This window comes from Lepidochelys kempii, chromosome 2 (genome assembly GCF_965140265.1).
Source record: "Lepidochelys kempii isolate rLepKem1 chromosome 2, rLepKem1.hap2, whole genome shotgun sequence".
Taxonomy (NCBI): Eukaryota; Metazoa; Chordata; order Testudines; family Cheloniidae; genus Lepidochelys; species Lepidochelys kempii.
Window position 1 is genome coordinate 237,525,316 of NC_133257.1, and position 17,244 is coordinate 237,542,559.

General features: G+C 39.2%; 1 protein-coding gene across 5 annotated transcripts in view; it reads right to left on the reverse strand.

Moving 5' to 3' along the window:
• Nucleotides 1–2,114: 2,114 nt before the first annotated feature.
• The window catches only part of MKX (mohawk homeobox), a 60,756-nt gene continuing 45,626 nt past the window's right edge, over nt 2,115–17,244 (reverse strand). For 4 of the 5 annotated variants that reach the window (XM_073329579.1, XM_073329578.1, XM_073329580.1 and 1 more), the window contains exons 6-7: nt 2,561–2,594; nt 2,115–2,444 (exon numbers count right to left, since the gene is read on the reverse strand). In XM_073329579.1, the coding sequence (XP_073185680.1) occupies nt 2,258–2,444; nt 2,561–2,594 (221 nt within the window). In that variant the 3' untranslated portion in view covers nt 2,115–2,257. The remainder of the gene's footprint in view (nt 2,445–2,560; nt 2,595–17,244) is intronic. The other variant, XM_073329581.1, reaches the window with a different exon arrangement.

Below are 17,244 nucleotides of genomic sequence, written 5' to 3' on the forward strand. Positions count from 1 at the left end.
AAACCCACACACACATACAACCTATTAGCATTTATGTTTTTAGAAAACATTTAAGCAGCAACAGAAAAAAATAAATTAAAGAAAATTGTAACAAGAAATGATGCAAGTATTTGTTAATTGTAAAACCTACTTGATATGTTTTTTTCAGGCTATTCTTTGTGCTTTGATCGTTTAAAAAAAGACAAACACATGTTTCTAAAATGGCTTGTCTTCTCCAGTTTATCCCAGAGAAGTCACTGAAAGTACTTTTCATTTTTAACAATATGACAAATATTGTTGTCATTTAGTCAAATAAAAACACTGAGAATATATCTAACAGAATAGTTTGACAAGACAATCAATTTATTGTCACAAAATATTTAATACCAGAATAACTTATAATAGTATGAACAAGAGTGAAGTATTTACTTTCTGTTCTTAGTTACAAACTCACATTATTATGAAAAAAATCCAGTAAGTCAGGTATCAAAAATTATTGTCATGGAATTCTAAATACATAATGATGCAAGTCAATAAGAGGTATACTTCAACTGTTCATACAGTCATGACATATGTTTCCTGCTTGGCACTTTATGTCAATGCAAATCAGCAATTTAGAAAACAAAGTAAAAATATATATGTACAAAATATTTCCATATCAATCATTTTCACTGTACCCTAAATAAACCCAACATAATAGTATGTTACATCGGGAAGTGTCCTAGAAGTCACAAAAAGGATATTTGCTATATATCTTGACTATTTTAGTGCAACTGGAACAGACTATGCTTGTAGGGTAGTTTCATTATTGGCCCAGTCCTGCTTCCACTGAAGTATATGGGAGTTTTGCTGTCAATGTCAACATTCCAGGACCAAAGGGCGAGCAATAACAACTGATAGGTTACCCACAGGAAAAAATATCCAAACCCTGGGAACAATCAGCTCTTTTCCAGTTTTCTGTAACTGATTCAGTACAAATTATATTTGGCTTCACCCTTGTTTATTCAAGCACTGGTTAGGATATTGTTGTACGATTCAAGAAAACCTTGTACACCAAACACAAATTTCTGCTTTTACATTGATTATATCACTCAATAGCAGTCAAGTTTAGAGACTTAAAATGTTATTTTTAACGCATGATTTAGCATTGACTTTAAACCCTCCTAAAATACATGCTGATATTTTTCAGTGTTTCATGTCCCAGATGTTTTTAATTTGCGTTTTAACTTGGAGTATATATAGTTTTGATTATGTCTTTTTTTCCATTGAAATGTGAATTGTCAATCAACTGTCCTTATTTGATACAGTATGTACAAAATAAAGGCATTTGGACATATTAAAGTAATAAGAGTTTCCATTGTGGAAAGTTATTGAGCTCCAGTACAAATAACAAACTGTACTATAGGTTTAGTTTGGTACCAGAAGAGATTGGTTTTGTTTATGTATATAACTACTTCAATAAGTCAATAGCAAAGCTTTAGAAAGATGAAATCCAAATTGACTGTACAGATGGTCTTGCTGCAACCTTCTCCACTATAAATCTCTAATGATCACAATGTCTGTGTGTACGTGTGCATTCAGATTAATTTGAATGACTGAAATATTCCTAAACCTGTATGTTTTCTACAGTATTGCACTTTTCAAAGGAGTTATTTTGGTATTTTAACACACTGCAGATACAGGTAAGAAACATGCACAACAACCTCATTGTCACTTTGACAAAACAGACTATACAATTTTTAATAATACTGTGGATTTAAAAAAAAAACAAAACATTTTCATTAAGATTCGCCAGTCATCAATTTGTATAAGTCAAATACACAAAAATTCTCTCAAGGGCTTCCAGCAATAATGTGTTCAGCCCTAGACTGCTCAGGCTCACTTGAAATAATATACAAAGATTAAGGTTAATGGCATTGTCATTTTGAGGCATAACTGTGTTGTACTATGCCCACGTTATAGCTTATTTTTTGAAAGCAAGGCACTTATTGTTATAGCAATGCAGACATTTTATGCGCACTTTGATTAACATAAAATAAGTTAATATTTTGATAAAAATGGACTTTATTTTATAATTTACATGCCTTTTATAGAAGCAATTGAACATTTTATTTAATACAATGAAAAAGTCTGGGTCTGAGAGTGCATTTTAATTTTTTAACTGACCATAATGTTAAAAGGATCTATTTTCAATATTTGCTTCATAGCTGTGGATCGGATTTTACTGAAAACCAATGCTGTGAGGAATGTCCATTTGACCAAAAAATGTAACAATTTCTCAAAACTGCTGAACTAATGGCACTTTAACAGTCTTTATTTCTGATATATGTGATGACTTTTGAATGATGCAGCTGGTAGTTCCCTGCAGTTTATCCTTTCCTTGGGCAAGGTTTGTTAGGGCCATCGCTGCATTGATCTCCTTCCAGTATGTTTCGTCTTTGCTTGTTCCTTTTCTGTTAGCTGCGCTAGATTCAAGCAACAACAAACATTTACATGTACAGATTACATATCTACCATGACATGTGACCAGGGTACATATTGCACAGAAAAATTCAAATGGCAAAGACAGCCCCTCACTCACCTTTCACACTTGTTGGGTCCATTTTCCAAAGTTTCTGAAAGCAGAGAGAAAATCCTATTATTGTCCATTTTGCGCAGAGTATTTCCCAAAACATACCCCCAAACCCAGCATTAAATTGGCTCCGGTGGAAATAAGACTACTTCTGAAATGGAGATTAGTCTTTGATTAAATTAGTTGTATAGATATCCAATGGGAGAGCCTGAAATACCGTGGACCAGATTCACTCAAGGGTCTTGGCCAGGAGGAACTAGCATAGACCCTGAGCAAGGCACCAGGTGACAAAAAGTCCACTTTGAGAAGCTATGGCCAGGTAAAGACACAGGGGTATCATAACCAGCAAGGCCCCCAAAGTAGGTAGCATGAATGGGGAAGGAGCTGCTCTCTAGGGATGAATTCCTCCTGAGCACAGCGTACCAGGCTTGGGGGTAGATGTAGTTCTCCCAGCTTCACAAAGGTGACTCTGGCCCTGGAAGCTTACTAAAGGTTCTGGTGGGATGAAGCTAGATGTTAAAAAGAATAATCCCGAGGACGTCAGGGATGATAAGAAACATGAAAAAGCAGAACCACAGTCCTGTACGAATCTAAAGGTAAATTTTCTACAAAACAAAATTTCCACTGACAAGACAGTATGTGGTTTTAAATGTGACCCTGACCCAGTTTGTAACTAAACCACAAACAGGGATTTGGAAAGGACACATATTTACAGAAATAACAAACACACATGATCAGTAGCCTTTAGTGATTTTGTTGTATCACAGGCATTTTCTCCTTTGCCCCATCCAGGCGATCCTTTTCAGAAAAATTCTGTGAGGGGAAGGGAAAGTTGCATCAGCATCTAGAACATTATATGTGATTATGCTAAATCCTGCAGTTTCCAGGGTGCGCCAAGTGGCGCATATAGCCCTGTGAAACATCTGCCAGGCAAACCAAGCGTTGGGGGGCAACTTGCCCCATAGCAAATGACACCCTTGCCCACTCAAGAATGACAATTGTTCATTCAAGGAAGTTCTCCACAGTAACAGACATAAGTGGATTTCCAATTAGGCACAGTAGGCACATGCCTAACGGTGCTGGCATCCCCTGTCTGTGTCTGGATTCCAGAGAAGACATATTTGAGAATCAGGCTGATCACTGGTTGCCAGCTACCACGATAATGCCAAGGATGATCTTTTCTTTAAATAGAGCTTCCATCTGAAGGGATCCCAAAACACTTTACAAACTTTACGAGGTAACTGTGCAAACTATATATAAAGAATCACTTCATCCGCCACTGGAATGCAGCCACTTCTGTCATGAAACCCAGCATATGTTTATCAGCACAACACAGCACATAGCTATATTCTATACCAGTTCAGGGTAGGAAGTAAAGAATATGATATCTAGCTGACATTGCAGGAGAAAAGTAAGCTGGCAGGAAATAATTAAACGAGTTAGAATTTGGCTAGTGTGCCAAACTTTAACAAATACCCTCTCCTCTTCCGAAGTGCCATGAATTTCATAAATCTTCCCAAGTGGTCAGGGACCTGAATTTTCTATGTCTTTCCAAGATTAAATGTACAAAAGCACAGTGCCCACTAGCAGTATTTTAGGATATTGCTTCAGTACTGGTCTCAGCAGGGAAAATGTGCGATCTGTACTGAGAGAGGGAGTCACAGAGAGAAGAAGAAACATTTGATTTGGTGGGATGTACTGAATCATCCCAGTATAACAAAAGGCCACCTGCTTAACCCTGTACCTCCCTGTATATTCTTTTCTTCTGATTCATTTATTTTCTTTCATTTTAAGAGGATAGGATGGGGGTGAATATGCCCCACCTTGTAAAAAACCCTGTGTGGGTAGGTGTACAAATAGAAACGGAAAAAATAATCAATGTCACTGCCATAAGAACACACACTCACTCAAGCATCTGTGAGACTTTTACTTTAGGAAAACATTCCTGTGAACAAAAAAATTGCTTGTACAAACATTTGAGGAACATGGCCATGAATGGTGATCAGTATTCCAATTCCACTGTTGATTTCAATGAGTATTTGCAAATCTTTTTTAGGAGTGTTCATCTAGATATAAATGAAAGTGACTTGCCCAAGGTCATATCAAACCAGTACCACAGCCAAAAAATAGACTCTAAGGGCTTGTCTACATGAGAAGTTTAAATTGCACTAATTTTAGCTAGAATACACTCAAATAACTTGCATATATACAACGCAATTCTAGTCCTCACTCACCGACATTTACCATTACATAATGCTATTGTTTTAAATAAAAAATAACTCTTTAACTCAGTCAGGTTTTGTTTTAAAAAACAAATAGATGTACTTAAAATGTTTGTCTCTAAAATTGCACTGTAACAGAAATATCATTGATTATTTTGCAAAGTTCTTGCTAACAATTGATAAAAGAGAAAGATTGTATAATGAACTCCGAAAACCTTTTATTTCCAGGGTTGTGGCCCTTTTTGCTGCCAAAATTCCTTTGCTTCTACTCCTAGTTTCTACTGCACTTCTTGTCTTGCACTTCTATAGTAGCCAAGAATCTCAAACCACTTTACAAAAAGTATTAATTAAGCCTCACAACAACCCACTGAGGTTGGTGGGCACTGTCTCCATTTTATAGATAGGGACAATGCAGCACCGAAAGGCTAATGACGCCGTTCAGCCAGGTGATAAGTGCCTTTACCTCCCCCTGATGTCAAGGGGAATTGAGGGTCTCTAGGATTGCTCAGCACCTTGGAAGATCAAGTCTTTAAAATGACTGGACCAAATTCACAAAGCAAAGCTACATTTTGCTTGTTGTTCACCTCTCGTAATTTGTCCTGCTCCGTCTCTCTGAGTATTGGGCATAATGTCTTTTGACATTCTATGTATCTGAATACCAACTAATCAGAATATTTTAACTGCAAAGGCAACACATTGGTGAAAACAACTTCTGAATGTAAAAAAATACCCACAGGACGCTGTATTTCTGAACAACAAAGGAGATGGGGATCTTGAATGCTGAAAGCCAGAATATACAATGTATTCCTGAAAATGGTGTTGTTTCCTAAGACAGATCCTTTTCAGTCGCAATGGTAAAAATGGCATGACACTGGCACTGAATACTGTCCTTGACAATGGTATTTGCAAGGACTGAATTAATAATGCTAAACATATGAAATCCCATTGACCATACCGAGGTGAGCACTTGGTCATCAGCAATGTACAGAATGAGCATTTTAAACTTGACCTATAACTACTATAAAATAGACTTGAACTGCAGATCCCAAATTTGACCAGTACTTTATTCAGGAGAGCAGGGATACCCCAGATTTACCCTATTTAGTAGCCATGAGCCTAGGAGCTATCTTAATTTGCATAAAGTAGACCTGATTGCAGACATCTTTCTCTAGAGGCCCGGCTCTCCTTTTGGTTCCATCAAGATGGAGCAATACATACTGGGAGCTTTAGCCTCAATGAGCCAAGCTTCTTTACTAAAAATTAATAAAGGCTGCATTGTAGAGGTCTCTAGTCCACATTTGGCTTTGGTATTGTATTTTGGTTACCAACCCTGTGTAGCTTGATAAAGGAACAAGCCAATATCATGTCATGCACTATGTACAGTACTACCAAATTATAGGACCTCCATAGCACTTTACATATGAAAAGCACTGTATAAACAACTATGTCTTGAAGAAGAACTCCAAAGTTCGTCTCTCTCACCAGCAGAAGTTGGTCCCATAAAAGACATTACCTCATCTACCAGGTCTCTCTAATATCCTGGGACCAACACGGCTATAACAACACCGCATATAGAAAAGAAGTACTTGTGGCACATTAGAGACTAACCAATTTATTTGAGCATAAACTTTCGTGAGCTACAGCTTACTTCATCGGATGCATACTGTGGAAAATACAGAAGATGTTTTTATACACACAGACCATGAAAAATTGGGTGTTTATCACTACAAAAGGTTTTCTCTCCCCCCACCCCACTCTCCTGCTGGTAATAGCTTATGTAAAGTGATCACTCTCCTTACAATGTGTATGATAATCAAGGTGGGCCATTTCCAGCACAAATCCAGGTTTTCTCCCCCCCCCACCAAAACCCACTCTCCTGTTGGTAAAAGCTTATCTAAAGTGATCACTCTCCTTACAATGTGTATGATAATCAAGGTGGGCCATTTCCAGCACAAATCCAGATTTTTTTGTGATAAACACCCATTTTTTTCATGGTCTGTGTGTATAAAAACATCTTCTGTATTTTCCACAGTATGCATCCGATGAAGTGAGCTGTAGCTCACGAAAACTTATGCTCAAATAAATTGGTTAGTCTCTAAGGTGCCACAACTCCTCCTTTTCTTTTTGCTAATACAGACTAACACGGCTGTCACTCTGAAACACTGCATATGTAAGGATAAATATATAGCAATAAATACTATATGACAGGCACCTGCAGTCATTATCAACTGCATAACACTGTCTACTGAATTCCAAATATCACATTTTCTAAATGTCCTCTAGTTTCAGCTGCATCCAATATTCTTCTTCTGTGTCCTACTGAAAAGGTACTGGATTAAGTATCAGAGGATGATGCACTTCAGTGAGGGGAGGAGTGATTTCTGTGTACACTTTGGAAAATACTTCAGGGTCCTTGGGGTGAAAGACAATTAAACAGCAACAGTCAGAAATGCCCTTTTATTACGTGTTTGTACTGTGTCTAGTACAGGGGACGCTGGCCTACAACTACCACAACATAAATAATAAATAATTATGACTGTTGTTGTTGTTGTTGTTGTTGTACCTTCCTTTCTGCTGTTCCTTTCTGCTCCCAATTACACAAGCACTCAAGAGGGTTAGATTTTATTGGCCAGAAATGCTTCATTCTGTTCCCACCATGCACCCAAAGAGACCAGCTCGGCTGAATATTTGTTCCCTGTTGTTTATAGCAGGAAGTACCAATAAATCTCCTACCAATGGGATCCTATATACCTTTCCATTAATAGAAGTGTTCAGTATAGAGTAGGCATTAAAACTATAGCATTCAGTGCCAAGATTATAGTTACTGGACAATAATAGCTCCGTAATGCAGTATGGTATTTTTCAGGAGTCACATAATTATCATTATTAATACATCACACATATAGTATATTCTGTTTTTCATATTCAAAGTTCTGTAAAAGTATTAACTCATTAATAATCCTGACAACACACTCGTGAGGTAACTGTTATTATCTTCATTAGAACAGATGGGGAAAATGAGACGCAATGTACTGAAGGTGACACTATTCACTCGAAACTCGTCAACTGCAAAAGAAAAGTTAAAAGTCATATTTTTTCGTGACTATGCCCACCCTGAGCCCTCCTGCCAGTTTTAGTACTTTCATCGGCACAGTTGCCTATTTTAAAAATATTTTTTCTCTCCCTTGCTACTGCATGAAAGACCCACACAAACTGAATAACAGACTGCACAAGAGAAACAGTGAAACTGGCTAGACAGAACAGGCCGTCACATACACTAAGTCAAACTGAGGAAAGAGCAAGGTGTTTTTCCTCCAGTGTCTTTCCATTACATTTATCTTAGCTGTTACTTGTAACGATAACAGGCAAAACTTTTACAGACAGATATGTGGTTTTTGTAAGTTGACGGTGTCCCTTTACATGGCTTGTCCGATGCCCCAGAAGGAATTGGTGTAAAGCCAGGAGAGGAATACAGGGCCATTCCATGCAACTAGGACAGACACCAGCAAACTAAGATCTCCTTATTTTGACATGCTTGCAGCAGTTTCAGTTATTTTAGAAACACTCATAGGCTTGTCCAGTTATTTCAGTCTAGCCTCCAAATATGGAAAGAGGCTGGAATTTAAGAACAAAGCTTTCAATAATATAAATTACAGCTACAGCTTAGTCTTCATTTTGACCTGACAGTATTATTTTTACAGCACACACTTGTGCAATTATGAACAGCTTCACCAAAGTTCCCTCTAGTGAGCAGCTAATGAAAAAACGATCAATTATGCTGCGTCCTGTTAAGGGACGCACATCCCCCTTCCCTCCTATTTTATGAAATTTATAAAAGGATCATGCAGAATTGCAGTATTTGTGTGCCAGACCCTGCTTTTTTGTTATCATTTAGAATATGCAGAGCAAATGGAGCTTACAATTCAAAGGAAAAGGGGTGTGTATGAGAGGGTGGAAGAGAGAAAAAGAGAAGGTTACAGATTACATAGTGAAAACAAACCAACATGGAAATTAAGACACAGGAAGTCACTCTCATGTGACTGAAACATATTTAGAATGTATAGATTCCTTATAAATTTTACATTCTCTATTCCAAAAATAAAGACAACTCTGATCAAAAGGGGCTCTTTGTCCCCAAATCGTGAATACTGTAAAATATTTGCGGGGTTGATAAAAGGCCGTGTATAACTATCTTCATTTTAAAATTGGCAACAGCACTCGACTGTTTCTCTTTCCTCCTCTTGTGCACTGTGTTTTGTTGGTTTGGGAGACCCTGGTTTCACATGTGTTGACCAGCATTTTCAAAACAAGCTAAAGAAAGAAACAGAAGGAGGAAGAGGGATGAAGAATAATAGGAGTCAGTTGAATGAAAAATAAAGTTTACATATGTATGTAAATTAGTGGTGATGTGATATAATTCTCCAGGTTACAGACATATCTTGATTGTATAATGCTTTTCAAACCACAGTTTAAGGGTACATGACTTAAACAGCAGTGTGAGAAAGCAGAGGGGAAAGCTGGGTTAAGTGGAATTAATATTATTATATTAATTTACATCAATATAGCTCCTTTCCTCCCAGTAGATCCCAAAGTAGACCCATAAACCAATCAACATCACTAAAAATCCAGCCACCACTGGAGGACAAAGGTAGCAAGCAATCAGCGTAGAGCATGCTAAGCAACAGAAAGGAGAGACAATTGTAATCATGAACACTGGGCCATTCTCCTACTCTTACAAAGAGTGTCATTTAATATCCACGCAGAGCAGGTAGTCCCTTCTGAAAGACCCGAACTCAGTAAACAGCAGTTCATCTAACTTGAGTGGAGGAAATGTGAGTTGACCCGCCTCTGTGCTCAATCTATGGAGACTAGGTGTTACTGTTCTGTTCCTTAAACCAACAAATATACTTCTTTCTGAAGGACAATTCTGTTCAGCTAATGGGCCATTCTATCAAACAGCTTTATAGAGCATTTATGATCATCTTCTGACCCCAGAAACTGGTGCAGAGTTCTTCAAAAAGCCTTTTCCCTTTGTGCTCCCCTGTTCCATGTCTCGCTGATCTACAGAAGCCCCATGACAGATAAATTATAGAGGGAGGAGGGTAGAATGGAAATCTCACTCTGAATCTGACTGCAGTATATAGCTTTTTTTTCTGCAGTGGAGAAAGTCCAACATCCTCTCCCCCCCCACAATTTCCCCATCATAAGCAACAGAACTGCTCAAGGCAGTTTACAGCCTTGAGAATCTGGCCTGTCTCCACCTGGAATCAGAATTAAATGTTTCTCCCATGGGGAATTTTCTATCTGCTTTGTGGACAGGGTTGATCAAATTTTGAACAGACTGGCTGCCGCTGACAGAGTTATTTGCGTCAGGCCAGGGGAGAAGCACTGGTCGACTTACTGCCAGTTTGCACTGCCAGAAGTGTTGGGGAGTATCAGGCTATGACCTGTGAACTGGACCCACATCCATCCTACCGATATAATCTCCTGAGCACGTACTGGGTTCACACTTGGCAGAAATTTGTCAATACCTTATTTTGTGGAGCTGGAGGAGGAAAGGTGCCAGAAACTCTCAAATGAATGACCTCTAGCCCCATGCTCAGAAGACCAATTCTTTAAATTGATGTTTTCACTGATGATTGCCCTTTCTGTATGCTACAAAAGGTTACTGAGAAGGCTGTGATGAAGTAGCTCCAGCAACACCTTGCCTCGACCCCTTTCAATCTGATTTTAGATCTGGCTACAGTACAGAGCCTGAACTGGTCTTCCTGGCTAATAATCTCTTTCTGTCACTAGACAAAGGATACAGGTACCTGTACTGTCCTTCTTAGATCTGTCAGCTGCTCTCAGATTTATCTTTGGAGCCTGGCAGCAGGAAGAGAGTTGTTTGAATGGCCCCATTACTGCTTTATGCAGAGATTTCAGAAGGTGGAATTGGGACATTTAAATATAGATTTGTATTTATTTATAGGGATTTTTTGCTGAGAGGAGTTGCTTATCTGCTCTGATGGTTCTCTCATATAGGTATCAAAATCTGTCACTTCCCCTCTCTTGATTCAAATGTATATGAGGTCACTGGAAGAGAGTGAGATAGTGTGGGTGCAGTGCCAACAATATGCTGATGACACTGGGTATGGAGGTTATTGCACATAGGCCTTACCAGTTATTCCTATATTTGCCAACTCCAGACTGAATAACTGCAATGTTCTGTGCATGGGAATACCTCTGTAGACCACTTGAACTTCAGCTAGTGCAAAAGCATTTTATTTAGATTTTTTTTCATTTGGATCATATTATACCTATTCTCCACAGACTGCATAGGCTACTAGTTTGTTTCAGGGTGCAAACCCAGGTGTTGGTATTGATCGATTCTTTAAAGCCCTATATGGTTCGAGTCTTGCCTGTTTCAGAAATCACCTTCTTTTGTGCACCCAACTCACAGTTTGGAACAGTGCTGCTCTGGATTATCATCCCTAGATTTGAATGGCTGGGACAAGGCATTCTCAGTGAAACCTTCACTTCTGGAATTTGCTTCTGGCTCTGGAACATCAGACCCAAGTGTGTTAACCTTCAGGGATTGGTACAAGGCCTATCTACTCACTCAAGTCACTGGAGACACAAGAGCTTGAAGTTTTCCTCTGTGGAGTTTATAACAGAGAATGGGAAGCGTTGATCTTGGTGGAGAGTTGTCAGCAAATGGAGGATTGTGTTATGTTCTTTTGGGGCCTGATCCAAAATTCACTGAAGTCAACGGGAATCTTTCTTCATTGACATCCTTAGGCTTTGGATCAGGCCCTTCCTTTGTAATTAATAATGTTGCATATGAAGGGACTACAAAATATCTTGTATTGACTGGAGGAATGGACCAGATGATCAAATAGGGCTTTTCCATCTTGAACTGTTATGATTTATAATGTAAACTAAGAAAACTTCATTTGTCAAGCAGTGGGGAGGGGAATAGGAGAGCTAAAGGAGGGAAAGAAAAGAGGAGAATGGAGAAGAGAAGGAAAAAAGGTAAAGGAGATTTTAAAAGGGGGAGTGGGGAGAGAGTGAGAGTACATGAGGAGAAAGGGAGTAAGAGGTAAGAAGAGAGGATATTTTCTGTATGTATTTCTTTATTTTTAATATTAAAATATCCCCTTCCCAGCCAAGATCCTCAGACAGGCATGTTCAGATTTTCACTCTATTTGAAAAGTATAACTAGGAGTTCTTAAAGATTAAAACAAGGCTTTTAAAATAAAAAAAGTTAAAGTTAAATGCAGCCAGGGTAAGCTCTCTTATACTGCATGGCAAGCCCCAATTGTTTTTCATTAAAAGTGAGGGATAAAGGAGTGGGTTTCAAAGTCATTTTTCAACACTGTGTTGACACTATGGCAGTAAAATCAGATTTTGTTATGCTAGTTGGCTGTGGGTTTGGGAGCAGACCCTACACGCACGGTATAATATTATGATATAAATGCATACACACAGGATGTTTTCAGACTCCTGCCACAGAATTCACAAAAATGTTGCACAGAACTCCAGGGACTCTGCTCATAACCATTCCCCTGAGCTGTCCAGTTCCCCCACACCCCAGTCAGCCCTCCCCAACAACAACAAAACATATTTATACAAGGTACAAAAGTCATTTAAGCTGCAAGATGCCCTATTGTCAGGCCATACATCTGAATTTCTAACCCAATGCCAGAACTGATTCCAGGGAGTACTTATCCAGCATTACAGAGTGAAACATGCAAGTCAGAAGAGGGAAAGGACTTAATTGTTTCTCTCTCTCTTGCATACACCTGATTGAGGAAAAGGTAAAGAAGTACTTGACAAACTGACATGACCTTTCTAAATATAAATCCACAACAAAATGTTCATTTCAAAGCACAATGGGATGTCAGCAATAGTTTTTACAGCTAAATGTTCAAAAGAGTCACCTAAGTTGTGCCTAGACATTTATATTACCTATGCAATCACACAGGAAAGGCTTAAAACAAGGCTTCAATGGTGCATAAGCATTGCAGGGGCGAATTTCACCTATATACAGAGAACCTTCATATGCACACATTGACCCACCTGTCACAGCGCTTTTGAACCAGCCTCAAGAGGGGAAAGAGCTTAATAGGGCCCCCAACAACTTGTTTCAGATCAGAGAAGGGCAAACAACAGATTTCTCAATTCAGTGGGAGTTCCAAAACACAAGGAATAATTGTTTTGAGTTGACCTGAAAGGAAATGTTTTTGAAATTTCTGGTGAACCAAAAAGTTGGAAAAAAATCTGTTTGGGGCTGAACTAAATGGTTCATTTGGCCCAAAACAAAACGTTTCAGTTTGACAGAAATTAATACACGAAAAGTCATTTTGAATAAAAAAAAATCAAAATGCTTCATTGCATACATTTCACAACAAAATGTTTCAATTTTTTCAGAATTTTGTTTTCTTTTGATTTTAGCAGAGACAATCTGGCAAATTCAAGGGAGTAGTTTGGTGCCTTAGTCCCCCGGGAATCTAGCCCAGAGTTCGTGTGTGACACTAGGCAAGTCACTTAAACCAACATCTCACAGGGGGTCACTGATTGTGTGTTCCTCATTTTCTGAGCACCTTACTTGGGACCCTGGGGTCTGATTTACAGAAGTGCTGAGCACTCACAGCTGCAACTAAAGTCAACGGGAGCTGTGATTTGAGCACATAAAATGCTATATAATACTAAGTACCTTGAAAAATCAGGTCCTGGGCATCCCAAACTGGACACCCAATATTAGGGGATCTCTCTATGCCTCAGATCCTCATCTGTAAAATGGAGATAATACCACGCCCATTGTCTCACAGGGATGTGCTGAAAATAAATTCATTAATGTTTGTGAAGCACTCAGATACTATAGCGATAGGTGCCATAGAAAACCCCTGAGGAAACCAACAATTCTGTTTGAGTAGCATGCAATAAATAAGGCCTATGGCCACTCATGATGAGGAGAAACAAAATATTGAACAGCTCTTCATTAAGTGAGCACCATCCATCTTATGCACCAAATGAGGCAGGGGTCTTGTGGAAAAAACGGTATGGCCCAGTCTCCTCCCATCCCAACTCCCAGTCCCAGTTTCCACACACACATCCAGGCTCCTTGACCCAATCTACTCCTCTCCCCTCCCCTTGTCTGGGTCTCGGCGAGACAGTCTCTCTGCTCTCAGTTCAGGTGCCTGTACCCCAACCCAACACAGCCCACAGCAGCCTAGAGATGCAACTGCAGGAAAAGTCCTGCTCCGTCCCAGTGTGCACAGAATCTTTGGAGTATTTAGCTTCTAAAATCCAAGCAGTCTCTACTTAGAATGTGCAAATCACAATTTTTCAAAGGCTTATAACTTTGCCAAATTTGGATGGATTTTCACGGTGTTGGGAAAAGGCATATCTTTGATACAAAGGCTACCCTCATACCAAATTTCAAGTCCCTTCTCCTCCTCTGCTCACCACAACTCAGTTTACCTTTAACTTCTTGTCTATTATACGTTTCTTCCCAAATCCAAATATTCCCAGACACCTTCCAAACAACAGGCCCTTGGAGATTTCCACAAGCTGGAAGGTTTGTCAATGTAGATACTATGCTTTCAAAACCATTAAATGAGTGATGAAAAAGAATACAGCAAACAAGATAAAGGAGGGAAGAATACTGCAGCAAAAGGAGTTCACAAATTTTGTCCAGAGTTCAGGAGAAGCAGAAATTCCTCTGCTCCTCAAGGTCTCCAACCACCTGCCTGTATGCAAAGAAAGATTTGGGTCTGTCTTTGTACCAGGAGATTCTCTCCCTACAGATGTGAGGAAGGTGGAATCCCATGTGGAGTCTAGCATGGTGCAATTTCAGTGTGCTGTCAAGAAACTAATCTTTGAAAGAGCTCTCAAACCCAGCTATGGTGGTGGGTGTGGTATCAGGAGACAGATAGCTTAGCTTGTGTTCTTGAGGAATAGAGGAATCTTTACATTTTAAATGTCAACTCACTGAAAGTTGTAAAGCAGATGAGGCCATTTTATTCCAGTATAGTGTCTAATGTGCGGGAGGTCTTAAAACAGTGGTAGATAGATTTGTATATGACACTGTGAAGGCTTTGGATCCGAAGAGCTGTGAGGAGGCGAACTGAATGGTTCTTTCGGCAAAACATTTGAAACTGTCTAATGAGGTGAATGAGAATAAAGAGAACTAAACAAATATTTGTACTGAATGCCTTGTCAGAACTGGGAGATTGCTTCTGATATGATCTATATTTCTAATGTTATTGTTTCTCACAGGCTTACAGACTTTGTAGATGTTTGTTGGCTACTAAATCATTCTTTAAGAATGTTGGCACCATTCCTAAGCTTGACTAGTCTAAATGAGAAGAGATTTGTTACACAGTAGATACTGATGCTTTGAAAGAAAGTGGTCTTGAAGAAACTAGCTTTCAGAGGAGAGTTGAGGGTGTGATCTAGTGGTAAGAACATTGGTCTGGGAGTCGGGATTCCTGGGTTCAGGTCTGAATTATGCTTCCGACTGTGTGACCTGGGCAGCCTCCCAGTGGCATAGCTGATCTATTTGTATAATGGGTATAGTAACTGCGGAAGTTCAAACCCAATGGCATTTGGGGGTTTGCAGGAGACTTACATTACTTTAAAATGTGTTTGAGGAAAAGTTGCAGAGTTTTGTCTGTTAACACTGATATAAGACATGTTCGGAAAGATTCTGCCCTCTCCTGAAATCTACACAGCATAGGAAAAAGTTGGGAGAGTGGGAAAGGGCCATCAGGCAGCAGCTTCTGACTTACAGCTGGTCAGAAATTTTTCGTCAAAATCTTTTTTCAATGAGAAATGTTGTTTTTATCAAAATTGAAACATTTAAAAATGTGTTGATATCAATGAAAATTCCTACAGAAAAAATATATTTCAAACTGGACAACAAAATTGTTTCCGAAAATTCTGCAAAACTTGAATTTTTCAGAAACTCCATTCTATGGGAAATATTAAAAATATTTGATTTTGTTCTGAGCCAAACTGAAAACAAATTATGAAATGTTAAAATTTTCTACCAAACAGAAATTCAGACCAGCTCTATTACAACTTCATTTTCAAGCTCCCCTGGCCTTAGTCTAGGGGCTGCTCTAAGCTATGGTCCCTACAATGAATTAGACACCTCTCATACCCCTCTTCACTATTGTCACGGTTCCTCCCCCACTCTGAACTCTAGGGTACAGATGTGGGGACCTGCATGAAAAACCTCCTAAGCTTATCTTTACCAGCTTAGGTCAAAACTTCCCCAAGGTACAAAATATTACACCTTGTACTGGCCGCTACCACCACCAAACTAATAGTGGTTACTGGGGAAGAGCTGTTTGGACGCGTCCTTCCCCCCAAAATACTTCCCAAAACCTTGCACCCCACTTCCTGGACAAGGTTTAGTAAAAAGCCTCACCAATTTGCCTAGGTGACTACAGACCCAAACCCTTGGATCTGAAAACAATGAAAAAGCATTCAGTGTTTTACAAGAAGACTTTTAATAAAAAATAGAAGTAAATAGGAATAAAGAAATCCCCCCTGTAAAATCAGGATGGTAGATATCTTACAGGGTAATTAGATTCAAAAACATAGAGAACCCCTCTAGGCAAAACCTTAAGTTACAAAAAAGATACACAGACAGAAATAGTTATTCTATTCAGCACAATTCTTTTCTCAGCCATTTAAAGAAATCATAATCTAACACATACCTAGCTAGATTACTTACTAAAAGTTCTAAGACTCCATTCCTGTTCTGTCCCCGGCCAAGACGACTACAGACAGACACAGACCCTTTGTTTCTCTCCCTCCTCCCAGCTTTTGAAAGTATCTTGTCTCCTCATTGGTCATTTTGGTCAGGTGCCAGCGAGGTTACCTTTAGCTTCTTAACCCTTTACAGGTGAGAGGAGCTTTCCCCTGGCCAGGAGGGATTTCAAAGGGGTTTACCCTTCCCTTTATATTTATGACACGCCCCCCAAATCTCAGCTAGGGTGAAACACTGGCTGGGATTTCTTCCTGGAGCTCTAGGAAAACAGAGTTAATAAGACACATGCATCTCTAAATATACTACCAAGTACATAAAGACTAACAATATTTTCCACATCTCAAGGACGATTTTAACCAGTTGATTCTGGGAAACTTTCACGGGAGAGTGCATCAGCCACTTTGTTAGAAGCTCCTGAGATGTGTTGGATGTTGAAATCAAAATCTTGGAGAGCTAAACTCCACCGAAGAAGTTTTTTGTTAGTTTCTTTGACGGTGTGAAGCCACTTTAGTGCAGCATGGTCGGTTTGCAGGTGGAAACGCCGTCCCCAAACATATGGGCGTAGCTTTTCCAGAGCGTAGACAATGGCATAACATTCTTTTTCAGTGACTGACCAGTTGCTTTCCCTCTCAGACAGTTTTTTGCTGAGAAACACTACAGGGTGGAATTCTTGATCAGGTCCTTTCTGCATTAAAACTGCTCCCACA